Below are 15,448 nucleotides of genomic sequence, written 5' to 3' on the forward strand. Positions count from 1 at the left end.
GAGCTGTGATTGCCCTTGACAAATGGCAGTCTTGGGCTGAGTAACCTAATATTCAAAAGCCAGCAGCCCAAGAGGAAGCTTAATGCTTGATCTTTTTTTTTTTTATTTAAAAAATTAGCTTGTAGCAACAGTTGACATGGCTGCCTTCTCTATTTACATGACACCTATCATCAAAGTATTTAGTGGGTATTTTAGCAAATAATCTTCTACCACCCTTGTAGCACAGATGTGTATATATAACACCAACAAACCCAAGCATAAATGGGGGAAAATGCCAAAATAGAGGCAACCAGAGGATGTAGAGTAGCCGACTTGGATGCAGGAAGACCTGAGTTTGAATCCTCCCTCAGACCCTGACTACTGTGTGACCCTGAAGAAGTCACTTTATGGCTCAGCTTCAGTTTCTCAGGATATGGGGGTAATGGTAGAACCTTCCTCCCAGGGTCGTTGTGAGGATCCCATCAAATGAGATAATGTATACAAAGAGTTTTGGAAACCTTTAAGTACTGATAAATGCTTTTATTACTGACAATAATAAAATTTTATTTATGTATTTAATATGTTTATATAATAAATATAATTTATTATATTTTGAAATCAATTTTTTAAATAGAGAATAGACTCTTCCTAGACTTCTCTTCATTGATCTCTGGGATATCTTCTCTGGATATCAGCCCTTGGGATGCTTTATCTCACTCACCCCCAGATTCTCACCATTTTTTTCCCTCCTCTTTTTTCTCTTCCTCCTCCTCCTCTTCCTCTACTTTCACCATCTCCTCTTCTTTCTCTTTGCCTAATACATTGCTATTGGGTTCTTAATTATCCTTTCCTTAATGCTTTCCAGCCCCTGCCCCCATATAGAGTATGAGATCTGTGAGGTATACATTAAGCACTTAATAAATGCTCTTTTAACGTCTCTCTAACTTTCTGTCTTAAGCTTTCAGCTTTGAAAAGTATTATATAGACGTTATTTAACATAATGCAAAGTTGTGATGCTTATGTAATTATTTTCAAATAATTTTTCTTTCTGAAGCAGCTCAAGGCCCCAAAACAGTATTTTAGAAACAATATTGGAGACCTTGGAAGAAAGTTAGAAAATATGACCTAAGCTTAAAGAAACTATGAATGAGAAATTGAAAACACTTACTCAGGTCAACAAGTATATAAATATTTGATTTTCTTAAATATTTGAGTTTCTTAAATGTACCAAGAGCTTTTTTCAAACCATAATTTCAAATAATTCCTTCCTTCTTCTTTTATATTTTTCCTTGTCCTTCCTCTCCTTTCTTTCCTTTCCAGTCCAGACCAATGATCTCTTTGTGGTAGGGAATCCGTAGGGAGGAGTTCTCCCCACTGAGACATATCTATAAGTGTTCTGTAACTTGTCATTTTAAAGAGCTGCCAGGAGCCCTGCAAAATAAATTATTTTTTCCAGGGTCATACAGATAGTATGTGTCAGAGACAACACTTGAACTTGGGTCATCTTGACCTAAGACTGGCTTTCTAATCATTATCTCACAGAGCCTTGTATAAACTAAATACTTGATAAAAATTTTTTGAATTGAACCGAATAAAAATCGTCCTTGGTTGTGTGTTTGTGGTCTGGAAGAGTAATTATTCCCATGTGTCAGAGGCAGATAGGTGGCCTATTGGATAAAGTGCTAGGATTGGAGTTGGGAAGGTCTTAAGTTCAAATCCAGCATCATATTCTTATAAGCTGAGTGAGTGTCCCAGTATATATTATGAAACCTGTGTGCCTCAGTTTTCTCATTTGTAAAATGGGAATAATGATATCTCATACCTCCTAGGATTATTCTGAAGATCAAATAAAATGATACTTTTAAAGCACAAAGCTCCAAATCAAGGCTCTTTGTTATTATTATATTTTACCTCTGTGAATAGCTTAGGCCCTATGAAAAATGACCACAAAGGACCTGTGGGAAGACTCTATTTCCTTTAGACACTTTTATGCTGTGCTCATTTCAGCAGCACATGTACTAAAATTAGAATGATACAGTGAAGATTAATGTGGCCCCTACTCAAGGATGACATGCAAATTAGTGTAGGAAGATTTTATACTGCTGAACTCTCTGATTCAGATCCCAGCAATAACAACAATATCTAGCATTTTAAGATTTGCTCAGCATTTTACATATGTTATCTTATTTAGTCCTTACAACTATTGTGTGATAGATATTCTTATGATCCCCATTCCTCAGATGAGGAGGTTGAGAAGACATAAATGACTTTCCCAGAGGCAGGATTAGAACTCAGGACTTCCTGACTCCTCAAGTCCTGGACACTATCTGGATGCTACAGTATGGGGAGCTTTGAGAGAATTGTGACTTTTCATCACAAATTCTGTTGATCACCATCAGTTCAAATTGAATTTGAGTTAATTAGGTTTTATGAAAACAGGAAAACATACATTATTTTTTATAACACAGTAGTTCGAGAGGCAGTGGGATAGTGGGTAAAGGGTAGGCTTTAGAATCAGAAAAACCTTGCCTTGCCTCTGTCACCTACTAGGAATATTATTGTTACTCAGTTATTTCTGTCACATCTGATTGTGATCTCATTTGGGGTTTTCTTGGCAGAGACACTGGAGAGGTTGGCCATTTCCTTCTCCAGCTCATTTTACAGATGAGGAAACTAAGGTAAATAGGGTGAAGTGATTCGCTCAGAGTCACAGAACTAATGAGTATCTGAGGAATATGGTCACAGGTAGATCAATTATAATTAAATTAACTTCTCTGGTCCCCAGGCAACTCCAAGTTAAATTAAGTTGAAGTTGATCTTCAGATCTGCAGTATTGGAAGGAGGTTTCACACTGGAATTTTCCTACTAGGATAAAATAATGGTCTGGATCCCCTTCTCCAAAATGATTCTGTCTCTTTCTCTGACGCATGTGCGCGTGCGCACACACACACACACACACACACACACACACACTCTTCAGGGAGCTATCATTATGGATAAATAGACCAATCTTGTTGAACTGTGAAAAAAACACAAGACTAAAAAACAGTGACAAAATGTTTCTGGGTGAATTTATAAATATTTTACAGATACCAAAACTTTCTTCCTCTCTCCTTGCTTAGGAGCAGACAAACTCAACATCCAATAAAAAGTTCAACATTTCCTTTCATTTTCAGCCAGTAGCATTGACTTGGTTTTATAGTCTATGACATTGGGAGTAAGTTTTGGAAACCACAATTGTGACGGTATTTCTGACAGAGAAAATGTTGCACATTTGGAATAGGACTGCAGCTTGGATTTCTAAAACTCCATCTCACTGTGTCTAACTGAAGAAGGGTGCTAGTCCTCTTCCAGTAGGAGATGGTGCTCAGTAGTGCTCAGAATGGTAGCTTCTTCTTTTAAGACATAGACATTGGAGTATTTCACCTGGCAGATACTATTAATGAGGCTGTCCGGTTTTCTCAAAAAGCCTATGCTTTCTGTGCGAGGCAGTACCATTCTAGGCAATGAACATCCTCCCCCTACTCCCACTCACCCCAATATATACAATGCTGTGTAAGGGAGGGAAAAAAAGAGAGTGGGGAGGGGAGAGAGATTTAATGAGGACTATCAAATTTTTGAATAGTTAGTAAGCACAGGGAACAGAGCTTGAAATCAGGAAGGCCTGGATTCAAGTTCTGCCTCTGCTACATATGACTCCTTTCATGTTTTAGGCGACTCTTTAGGATAGAAGATGCAGATCTACATGGAAAGGAGTTGCTGAAAGGGTTAAATGAGATAACAAAAGAATAATAGTTTGAAAACTTTATATAGAGTTTCATTACCCATGAATTTCTTATACTAATGTACTCTCAGGTCTATTCCCTCTGCAGAACATGGGCTTTGGGGGAATTTTCCCACTTTGTACAAACATCCAGGCCCATCAAAATGACTTGTTGAGTTTCATAATAAATTCTTTAACAATAAACTCAAATATAAGAGATAGCGAAACATTCCTGAAAGGAGGATGATAGTGGTACCAGTGAATATCTATGTGAGACAGAACAGGGTCTTCAATGCAGCCACCGGAGACAGCAAAAGAGCCCAGGAGATGATCTTTGTGTTTTAGAAGGAGCAAAGATGGAGTGACAGGAGAATGTTGAACTTCTCCCCAGTGAAGGAGGAGGGACAAAGAAAGGGAGGTCACTGAAGACACATGCCTTAAAGCCCCATTTACAGGATTCCTTCTGATTAGCGAACATGTTCCAAATTCTGGTTATACTAAGCTCTAAATAGCTTCAGCTAACCTTAATTTCTCATTTTTCTTTCTAGTTTTTAAAAGTTGAGGCCAGATAATATTCCCCTCATTGCCTCTTTTATTCTTACTAGCTGTGTGACACTGTGCAAATCATTTAATCTGCCTGCCTCAGATCCTTCAGCTCTGAGATGGGGATGATTAAGAGCATCTCTCTCCTGGAGTTATTGTGAGATTGAAATGAAAAAAATATTTTTAAAGTGATTAGCACAGTGCCTGATATGTAGTGGATGCTTCACTCCTTCCTCCTTCCTCTTTCCTTCCTTCCTTCCTTCCTTCTTTCCTTTTTTCCTTCCTTCCTTCCTTCCTTCCTTCTTCCTTCCTTCCTCCTTCCTTCCTTCCTTCCTTCCTTCCTTCCTTCCTTCCTTCCTTCCTTTTTACTTCCTTCTTTCCTTCCTTTCTTTCTTCCTTCCTTCCTTCCTGTCATGTCAAGTTTTGGGTCAAGATCTTGCCTAGTTAACAACAGAAAGTCATTATCTCAGTCCAGTCAATATGATTCTTTGGGACCCAGTGTATTAGTAACCAACAAAGCACTTGACACATGCTACCTTATTCATTCTTTACAAGAAAGATATGAGATAGATGCCATTATTAGTCCCATTTTTACAGTTGAGGAAACTCTAATGTAGAGAGGTTGTGACCCAGGATCCTACTGGGTGGAGCCAAGTGGGAAGGGACTGAGTTATTTTGCCCCTTCACCTCTTCCCATTCCTAACCTGGAGAAGGTAACTAGGTGTCAGCAGTAATTAAGATATTGCCAAGTCTGACTAAAGAGGCAGGCGCCTAGCAGTCCTGTTTCATAAAAATCAAATTAAATAACCAGGAACTTCCTAGACAGGCTTCCCTGGGGAATCCATGGAGGTCAATCAAAGATGGAAGGTGCAGAATTTCCCCAATATTTGTTAATATTTAGAGTTGCTGCCCTCCAGCTGAACCCTCCTATATGTTTACTCTTCCCTAGTTGGAACTTGAATTCCTTGAGAGTGGGGGGCTGCAGCCCATTTCATCCCATTCCAATGGTGCCTTCTCTCTACTAGCCTCCCTATTAGCCTCCTCAGTCCTGGTCTCAACCCTCCCTTTATAGGATTGCAGACTGTCAGAGGTCAAAGGCACCTTAGGGATCATCTATTCTAACCCTCTCATTTTAAAGAGAAAATTGAGATTTAGCAAGGATAAAATAGATTGTGTAAGGTCATGCAATGAATGGCAAGGTTATGACTTGAAATTTGATTATCCACATTTTGCAGTTGAAGAAACTGAGAACTAGAGACATAAGGGGCTTAATTAGGGCATAGTGTTATTGTCTGAAACAGGATTTGAATCGGGTCCAACTGATTCTACATCTGTCACTCTGTCTTCTTAAATTGAAGATCATAACCCCATATGGGATCGTGTAATTAATTGTGGCATTACTAAATTATGATTTTTTTATCAGTAAATGTTCAGTTTGTGTTTAATACACATATATACCCACGGTCATGTTAAAATTTTTTGAGTGAAAAGGGGTCACAAGTGGAAAAAGTTTTAAGGAGCCCTGTTCTCCTTTATGCCATCCAATTACCTTAACTACTTACTATGTGTCAGACATTGTGTTTACAAAGAAAAAAGTGAAAACATATTTACTGAGTTCGTTTGTCTAGACCAAATTTACCTGGATTTTTCTCTACTTTAGACAGATCAAACACTCAACAAATACCAGCCATTTCAAAAAGAAATGATTGCATCTTCAGAGATATCATCCTAATTAGAGTAAATCAAATTAAACTTTATTTAGGACTCCCATCAATTCAGGTGCTCCCCTTGCTTGTTTTTATAAGAATCAGCTCTCAGGTTGGGTAAGGAGAGACCAGGGGAAGTCATTTTGTGAAACTTGCATGAATTTCCAGATTAGAAATGAGATAGATAGATGGATGGATGGATGGATAGATAGGTAGATGGATGGATGGATAATTAGATAATAGATGGCCACATCAAAACTTATTAAGTGCTCACTTAGTTTTGAGCATTCCACTAATGTCTGGGGGATACAAATGCAAGTAAACAAAATGTCCCCACCTTCAAGTAGTATATATTATAACAGGAGCATTATTGGCTATAGGAAAGAGTTTTTTACACACATAAAGTAGGCGGTCAGTTTATGTTTCTTGAGTAGATTTTAGGGAATTAATTATTCAGATGATCAGAAGGCCACACTCTCATTTCTGTTCCTCACTTTAATTTGTTCTTCATGTTTATTATCTGCCATCCCTTATGCCAGATTTACTGCTAGGGGAATGACTGGGAGAGAAGATTTTTTGGGGGACCCCTTTAGAACATTGAGGAGCCACTTAGGGGCCTTCAGAAGTCAGTTCTTCTACTCACTCCCCATTTTCTACTCAGGAACATGGTTTGGACCAGTTTTAGTCTAGGGGGTATTGTTGACCCAGTCTACTGAGAGGAGACTAAGCGCTGTGTGGCCATATTTTAATTCATTACACCATGGAGAATATTTTATGTCTAGCTTAGGTTTGTGTTCATACAGGGTTTCTCCAAAAAGGAGGGGAGTAGAAAGTTACTCAATGAAATGAGTAGGGGGCAGGTAGGTCATTTGTTCCCATATCCAAAAGGGATGCTAAACATAGGACATACCATACATTTGACAGCAAATTCAAAGTAAGAATCATTCAAATAATTTATAATTTGTATTATAATCTGGGAAGACTAAACTCCAACCCCATCACATGATAAAGCTATTTATGTCAGGACAGCTATTCGTCTCAGCTCTGCACTGTCCGGAAAACCCAGGTACACTTTTGCTGGTCAAATGGTCAGGCTTGAGTCCATCCATTTGTTTATTACCATCAGTTTCAAGAATATGAGAGAGTTGCTGGGGGTTCCCTTTACTGAGACCATCTAGGTTTGAGCAGAGGAGTTTTAGAGTCCTCCTGAACCTACATGAACTGGCCCTGGATAGGTCCATCCGAGGGGAGTTAGTTCTCTGTCTGGAATTGATGAAAAACAAACATACAAAGGGCAACCCCCCAAAAACCAGATTTGTCTCGGCAGAACATGTGCTTTGGATGCCCCACATGTCTGGTTGCATGGAGACTGGATTGTTCAGAACAAATATTCACCACCCCCCAGTCCCTCAGGAGGCAACTTTAATAGTTCTGAGGATTCCCATCCAGAAAGGAAGAGTAAGTCTGGGGGGTGGGGGGGGAGTTTCTCCTAAACATTCTCTGAGTCATCAGTTCTTGGCTCCCAGACCCTTCAGTGTTGAGTCATCCATTGCTGGAAGCGATTTCCAACGTTTGGTCCACAGGAACCGGTTCCGGCAACTCTAAGCATGCTCCACTGGATGCCCCTGTCGGCCAAACCTTGTTCCAATCCAATTCGACAAACATTTCTTAAGCTCTCATCACCTTTCACCTTGACTGCTTTAACAAGCCCTAATTGTTCTCCCTGCTTCAGATCTTGCTTTTTAAACCATTCTCCCCAGCTCCATACCCACCCCTTCCTGGACCAGTCCTGTGTTTGACATTGAGAGTCCTCTGGCCTTACCCTACCTTACTAGACATGTTCCTTACTCCTTTCACAAAGGCACTAGGATGCTATTATGGTTTTTCTAGGTAGGTCTCCTCTCCTATCCTTGGGCATTTCCATGGGGCATCACCTAGTCCTGGAATGTCCCTTCTCACTTCTGCCTCTTAGAATCCGTATTTCCTTCAAAGCTCAGAAAAATGCTTATAGGATAACTGACTTTCTATATAAAGCACCTACTATGTGCCAGGGACTGCATTAAACATTGGGCGCTTTTCTCTATCTCTTCAGTTGCTAATGTCTTTCCCCTATCTAATTCACCATCGCTGTACATATTTTCCCTTACCTTTGCCCCATTAAAAATAATGATCTTTTCCACATCTCTCTATGTGTACATTTTGTCTTCCTTGTGGTACCTGAGAATGAGAGTGTTTTATTTTTGCTTTTGTAATCTCAGTTCCTGATGCAGTGGATAAAGTACTAGGTGTGGAGGTAGAAGGATTTATGTAATTCACTTAACCCTGTTTCCTCAGTTTCCTCATCTGTAAAATGAGTGGGAGAAGAAAACGATAAACCATTCCAGTATCTTTGCCAAGAACCCAGAAAGAGTTAGACACAACTGAAAAACCAAACAAAAAATTTTCAGTTCTTTGTATTCAGAAGGCAATTAAAATTATTAAAACACCTACTATGTGCAAAGTGAGAAACACCACAGTGTTTACAGATAGAAGGCCAACTTTGGAGTCAGTTGAACCTGAGCTCACGTCTACCCTCTAACACATACTGACTGGGCCCTACCCAAATTTTTAAGTGTCTAAGCTACAGAGGAATTCTTTATCTACATCAATGGCGTTTCTATATCCTAGGAAATTTCCACATCTAAGAATATGTTCAAATATTTTCATACCTAGAAATATCCTTAAATTAATTGTCTGGACTGAAATATGTGTTAGGTACTGAGGACACTGTAATAAAAATGAATTAGTTCACTTGCCTTCAAAGAGCTTCCATTCTACAGATGATGGGGAAAGGTGATTCAGCATATACACAGATAAAGTATTAAAAGTGTATAAGGTAATTCTGGAGAACTAAAGTGGCTTTTTTTTTTCTTTTTTTAGTGAGGCAATTAGAGTTCAATGACTTATCCAGAGTCGTACAGCTAACAGGTGAACTCAGGTCCTCCTGACTTCTGAGCAGCTGCTGTATCCATCTAACTGCCCGTGAACTAACATGACTTAAAAAATACATTGGATGTTTTTCCTCTTTAATTTCCAAACCATAGTATGAATTTTTCTTTGCTAAACGGTTCTTGGGACTTTGCCTGTGCTGAATGTGCCAAGATGAGTCTTCTTGGCCAGACACGGCCACATATTGAATAAGGAAGTCTTTTCCAGGAAAGCAGTGATAGTTGTGACCCTTAGTAACCTTTCCTTGATCATATGTGCCATATTTCAAAGTCTTTGAGCCATCTGGAGGATGCCTTGAATTTCTCACTCGTGTATATTTTCTTTTCACTTTAACCCATTTGAACTTGTAAAAATGTTATTAACTTACTTCTCCTTCCCATTTTTATTTAAATTTGTTTTTATGTGACCTTCTTTCAAAAAAAAAGAAAATAGGGGAATACGGAATCAATCAGTCAGTAAGCATTTAGTAAGATAGCTACTGTATTCTGGACTGATAGGATTAGAGTCTGGATTTGGGATTTTGTTGGTCAGGTGAACTTCCTTGTGAGGAGAGACCCTTTCCCAGTGAAGATCAGCACCTTTTCTCCAATTTAAATTCTTAGAATTTCCTTAGAGCACCATGACCCTTGGCTTGTCCAGTTTGCCCCCAGGCCCGGAGCTAGGAGGTCTCAGTGTGGACTCAAACACAGGCCTTCCAGGCCCCAGGGCTGGCTCTCCAACTATCAAAACCATCCGATACATTTCCAGAGTCCAATGTGCAAATAAATGAACGGATGAAAAAAGCTGTTGTGTTTTTAATATGTGCCCAGCACTCAGGCACTGGGGATACACGGACAAGTTAAGAGACCACCCCATTGGGTGGGAGATGGCACTTGGGGGGGAAATGTGGCCAGGGAAGCCTGGGGAGTTGCCGAGGTGAAAAGTGCACTGGCAGAAGTGACCTGATAACTGTATCCAGCAGAAGAATGGTCTGGGTGGCTAAGGGTGCCCTGACCGGTCAGGGTACCAGAAGTCAAGATGGCCTGGGTGGATGGCTGGATGTGTTCTGTGGTCCATGGCCTAGGGCCAAGAGGTAAGATCGAAGTCCTTAGAAAATCAACATCTCTCAGCATCGTGGTGGGAGTTCCAAAGCTAAGTGGATGGATTTCCTCAGGGACCAAAGGGAAATATTTCAAAATAGTTTTCTACAGTGTGTTTTTCTGGCATTTATCACATTTTCTCAGGATCAGTCTTTAACAGCAACTGGTCCGAGTGAAGCAGGCTGCACTGTCTCCAATAAAAGCTTTTCTGATGATAATAACAATGGCTAGCATTTATAGAGTGTTACAAAGTGCTTTACAGATAGGGTTTTATTCTCACAATAACCCTGGGAGATAGTTGCTATTATTGTCCCCATTTCACAGATGTGGAAACTGAGATTTGAAAGATTAAGTGAGTCCCTCACTCTATCTGCTGTACTACCCAGATGCCTAAGTATGATGAGCCTGCTGGAGAAGGCCATTCGAAAAATATTTTAATATGATTATATGTGGGAATGTACCTTGCTATACAGAAAATTGATATAAAGACATATGCCATATTAATTCTCATCAGTCTGTCTTTCAGGACCCCTGACTCAGGTTTGAAATTAGAATTAGAATTTTATTATTATTATTAGAATGCTATTCGTGTTATTATATTATTGAACAGCAAGATGGTGCAGTGGAGAGTGTCAGAAGGACCTCAATTTAAATCTGACCTCAGATGCGTGTAAGCTGTGTGATGCTGGGCAAGTCACTTAACCCCATTTGCCTGTTTCCTCATCTGTAAAATGAGCTGGAAGAGGGCAATGGAAAATCGTCCCAGTATCTCTGCCCAAAAAGCCTTGAAGGAGCCTGTAGAGTCATTAAGAGTCAGATATGATAGAGGCAACTGAACAATGAAAATTATTATTAGATCTAGCATATAATATTATTATTAGAATAATTAATAACTCTGACCAAGGATTTGAGACAAATGTGCTCCCTCACTGTCTTCATTTATAATTGGGTAGAAGTATCTCTCTGCTCATTTACCACTGCCCTCAAAATCTCTGCCTCTCAGGATTCAGTGTCTTCTCGATCATCCCTCTAAACCACTGGCTTCCAAAATTAATTCAACAGAACAAGTGCAGAGATAAGGGGATTTGACTGGAGTTTCAGGATAGGCTGCCACCCAAGGTGGCTCCTGAACTGAGCTGTGATGGAGGAGAGAGAGCCTTAGAAGAAGAGATAAGGAGAGAGCTTTCCATTGTGAGCAAATGCTTGCAGGCTCTGCCAAAATGGTCTGTATTTTACCTTAGCAGCTGTGGGGAGCAGGATAGGGCCACAGTAGGAACCGATTAGGAACTCATTAGGGTCTTCCATTAAGTGCCTAGGGCCTAATGTACTTTTCATATAAGTTTAAGAATTCAAAATTTAAAAAATAACAAATTTATCCATATACATAAAAACATTAATATACACTTATTTGTGTCTATGCACATATGGCTATGTGTATATATGTAGTGTGTGTATATATTTATATGTGTACATGCATATGTGTAAATGCATTAATATACATATTAGGTGAGGGTGAAAATGCACTCTGGAAGGTGGTATCCGAAGGGTGTCTGCCCCAGGTAGAGAGAGTATATCATTGTTCACTGTTGCCTAATGGCTGTTTTCTGAGGCTAGGAATGATTGTTCTTTGGCATTTATGAAAACAGGACTTAGATTTCCTGCCCAGGCTCATCTGTGTTTCTTTCCTGTTTTTCTCAAAGGCCTGGCACAATTTACTTTTTTGTTCCTCTGTCCTTTGGGCTTTATTTTTTGGGAAAACCCCTTGAAACTAACAATTGGGGAGATGCAAGACAAGGCCGATTTTTTTTTGGCTTTCCTGTCTTTTCTTAGTTTTCTTTGGCAAGCTGTTACTTCTTTTTGAAGGGGCAGAAGCTTACCTGAGAAAAAGAAAAGGAAGGTTCTCTCTAGAGGTCCCCAGGACCAGTTATCTTCCACACTGCCTTCTTCTGTTCTCAGATTTTCAGTTTAGTCATTTGACCTCAGGCTAAGGCAGTTCAGGGAAGACAGCTTTTCTTTGCCTTGGCCCAGTTCTGTATTTGTTCCTTGTCTGTGTTCTACTTGGATACGGGGCTTGGGGTCAGGCTCACCCACTGATTTGGATGAGTCAATCAGCCTGCAGAATCTGACCTAAAATATGGGAACAGTCCTCGGTGCTGGAAGGAATCGGGGTCCAGACGCCATCCTGAGGGAGTTTTAATAAAATACCCCATTTCTAATGTGTCTTCTTTTTTTGCTCTTTTCTAGATCACCCTGCACCTGAAACCCATCTCCTCAGTACACATTCATCAGAAGTCTTTTGTGTTCCTGCTCAATTCCCCTCAGCCTTTGGTCTGGAAGTTAAAGACGGAGAGGCTCGCTCCTGGCATCCCCAGATTTTTCTTTGTAAGTGCTTCTTATTACCTTCTGAAACTAATGACTGAGTGAAGAAGTGGGATTCCTTACTACCTTGGTGGAGTGAGCATTGGAATTGAAGTCTGAGGGCCCGTTCAGGTCCTACTTTCCCCACTTACAATCTGTGTATCCTCTAGCAAGTTGTTTAAAAGCTCTGGATTTCTGCTTTCTCATTATAAAGTGATGGGGGTGAATTAGATCACTTTGAAGCTCCCTTTTCTGGTCTAAATCTGTGTTTCTGTGATCTAGGCTGACTTTGGTCTTGGTATCCTTAAGTAAGAGAGGGGCAATGTAGTATAGTAGGTAGACAGCTAAACTTGGAAGCAGGAGGATCTGAGTTTGAGTTCTAGTTCTGACATATACTGCATGGCCCTGGGCAAGTCACATAAACTTAGCATATTGATGTCAAATTCACAGCCCACCAGATACCAGAACTAGATTAGAATATAATTGGGAAATGTTTAATAACAAATATATTTATATAAATATGTACAAAAAATATAGTACAGCATTTGGTGGTCGGTAAATTGTTTCCAATTCTGTGACTCCATTTGAGGTTTTCTTGGCAGAGTTACTGATTTGCCATTTTCTTCTCTAATAGTTCAAAATAGATAATGTTAAATTGTAGTTTTCTAATAATAATAATAACAACAAAAACTCAGTATGCAGGAGCATGGGGATCAGTTTCTATTTGATTTCGACACCATTGTTTTAGGCAGAAAAGATACTTTGGTGGAGCCAAAAAGTCCCCTACTAATGAAATTCTTCAGTTTCCTCACCTGTAAAGTGAATGGATTATATGAAGTTTCTTCTGCATTTACATCTTCTGTAATTGAGAGTTTATAAGCTTCTTTTATGAAGCAGTTGCACCCCCCACTCCTATTTCCTCCAAAAGATATTAGTAGAAAGTCACATCTTGGGTGTACGTTCTTGTAAGGTGTCGGAAAGCTTGATCAGGCCAAAAGTACCCCGTGGAAGTTTTGGTGAAGTCTGATGGCTAACGAACCCAGCAGGCCGGGCCATCAGAAACACTTGTGTGGCCTAAGCTTTGATTTCAGCCTGCGGCCTGCCCTCGTGGCACCAAGAGCATTATAAACATTGTAAATAGTCCCTCGATGTGTGGTCTGGGACCACAAAATAAACATGCACGAGACTATCTTATTTTGTCTATAAGCCGGGCCCTATTTCTGATAGGAGGAGTCCTCCGGCCTCTGCTGTGGGCAGCTCCCCAATGAAGTAATTTCTGTTTGGTAGGAACACTGCGTCTATGGAGAGATCCAAACATTACCTACTGTTTGTAAATCATGGCCTCTTCCTTTGCCAGCATCTCCCAAGTTTGCCGGTTGTCATGAATTAGACGCGTTGTTTAGATGGGATTTTTAGGGTATGATATCATGTCTGATGATGAACACGATGGCCACTCTGCCATGATAGCTCCCAGTCTCTCTTCATGGAGATATAGGCTCCTATCATTAGCTGTTAGAACCTCAACCGTGTGTTCTTCGCTTTCCAATGTTGGCCCCTCCTAAGTGGGAAGGAACACAAGGCATTTGGGACGAGTAAAAGCCGAAGCGCCGAGTATTTCTGCCTTTGGGATCTCCAGGAAAATTGGCAGTGAGAGATTGAAACTAATTCATAGTATGACTGCTTTCCATGCATAGATGAACAACTCGAAGACTTAGCAATTAAGAAAGAGCTTTAGTTTAATTCCGTTAGGTTCCCCTCCATGTAAAACTGCAAAGGGGCCAGTGATCATTTAATAATTAGGATTGCTCCTCTTACCTACTGATATAGAGTCACTGCATGTGGTTGGGATGTCCACACACACACAGACCTTACTTTGCACAACTTAGGCAATACTCCCCATTATCATGGCCCAGGGAAAATGTATGTTGCAAGATGATAAAGTTGGAGCCTGGATCTGTTGGGTTGACCTTTATTTCCATTAAAAGCATGTTGGCTCAAGAATGTCTGATGTCAGCTAGATTTCTGAGGAGCTCATTTTGTCCTAACTTTGTAGTTCTGTTGGAAAAATGCATTTATATTCTTAATTATAAACAGCTCCTTGGTGCCCAGATTCTTGTATGCCCATGTCTTAGGGAGCCATAATAAAAGCACAGCTCATGTAATGAATAGAATTTCAGAATTGGAACGGACATCATTGGTTATCTAATTTCTGTCCAAGAAAATCTCCACACCCTGTGAGGGAGGACTCTGCTTGGAGGGAGAGTCCACCACCTCCCACTGTCCACTTTGGGACAGTTCTCATTGCTCAAACATCATTCCTGACATTGGGCTTAAATTGGCCTTTTTAGGATTTTGGGGGGGTGCAGTGGATAGAGTACTGAGTCTGGACTTGTCTCATCTCTGAGAGCTCAAATCCAGACTCAGACTCTTAACCCTGGGCAAGTCACTCAGCCCTGTTTGCCTCAGTTTCCACATCTGTAAAATGATCCAGACAAGGAAATGGCCAACCATTCCAGTATTCTTGTCAAGAAAACTCCAAAATGGGAGTACAAACAATCAGATATAACTGAAATGACTGAACAGAAATGCAGCTTCTACCTATGACTCCTGTTTCTTGGCTTTGGGGCCAAACAGAATCAATTTAATCACTGTTCCACTAGACAAAATTGTACCAGTTTTATGAACAGTGGGTAGAAGTTGCAGACACACAGATTTAGGCTCAACACACAAGAATTTCCCAACTATCTCAGCTGTTTAGATGTAGAATCTGCCTTGAAAGATAGTGAGATCTTCAAGCAGGAACTGGATGACTCCTAGGGGTGATTCTTTCTTTCTTTTTTTTTTTTAATTTATTTTTCATTAAAGTTTTTTTATTTTCAAAACATATGCAGGATAATTTTTCAACATTGACCCTTGCAAAACCTTGTGTTCCAAATTTCTCCTCCTTTCTCCCACCCTCTCCCATAGATGGTAAATATGTAAAAAATATGTGTTAAATCCAATATATGCATACATATTTATACAATTATCAT

At 40.0% G+C, this 15,448-nt stretch overlaps 1 protein-coding gene and 1 non-coding gene across 2 annotated transcripts in view; both read left to right on the top strand.

The window, feature by feature from the left end:
- Positions 1-15,448, top strand: part of TGFBR3 (transforming growth factor beta receptor 3) — a 219,106-nt gene that overhangs the window by 122,292 nt on the left and 81,366 nt on the right. Inside the window, exon 4 of the mRNA XM_052000008.1 lies at positions 12,303-12,440. Coding sequence (XP_051855968.1) covers positions 12,303-12,440 — 138 coding nt within the window. The remainder of the gene's footprint in view (positions 1-12,302; positions 12,441-15,448) is intronic.
- Positions 1,974-2,080, top strand: LOC127563570 (U6 spliceosomal RNA). Its single transcript, XR_007954019.1, has one exon. It is a non-coding gene; the product is annotated as a U6 spliceosomal RNA (small nuclear RNA).

Source organism: Antechinus flavipes, chromosome 4 (assembly GCF_016432865.1).
Source record: "Antechinus flavipes isolate AdamAnt ecotype Samford, QLD, Australia chromosome 4, AdamAnt_v2, whole genome shotgun sequence".
NCBI classification, from domain to species: domain Eukaryota; kingdom Metazoa; phylum Chordata; class Mammalia; order Dasyuromorphia; family Dasyuridae; genus Antechinus; species Antechinus flavipes.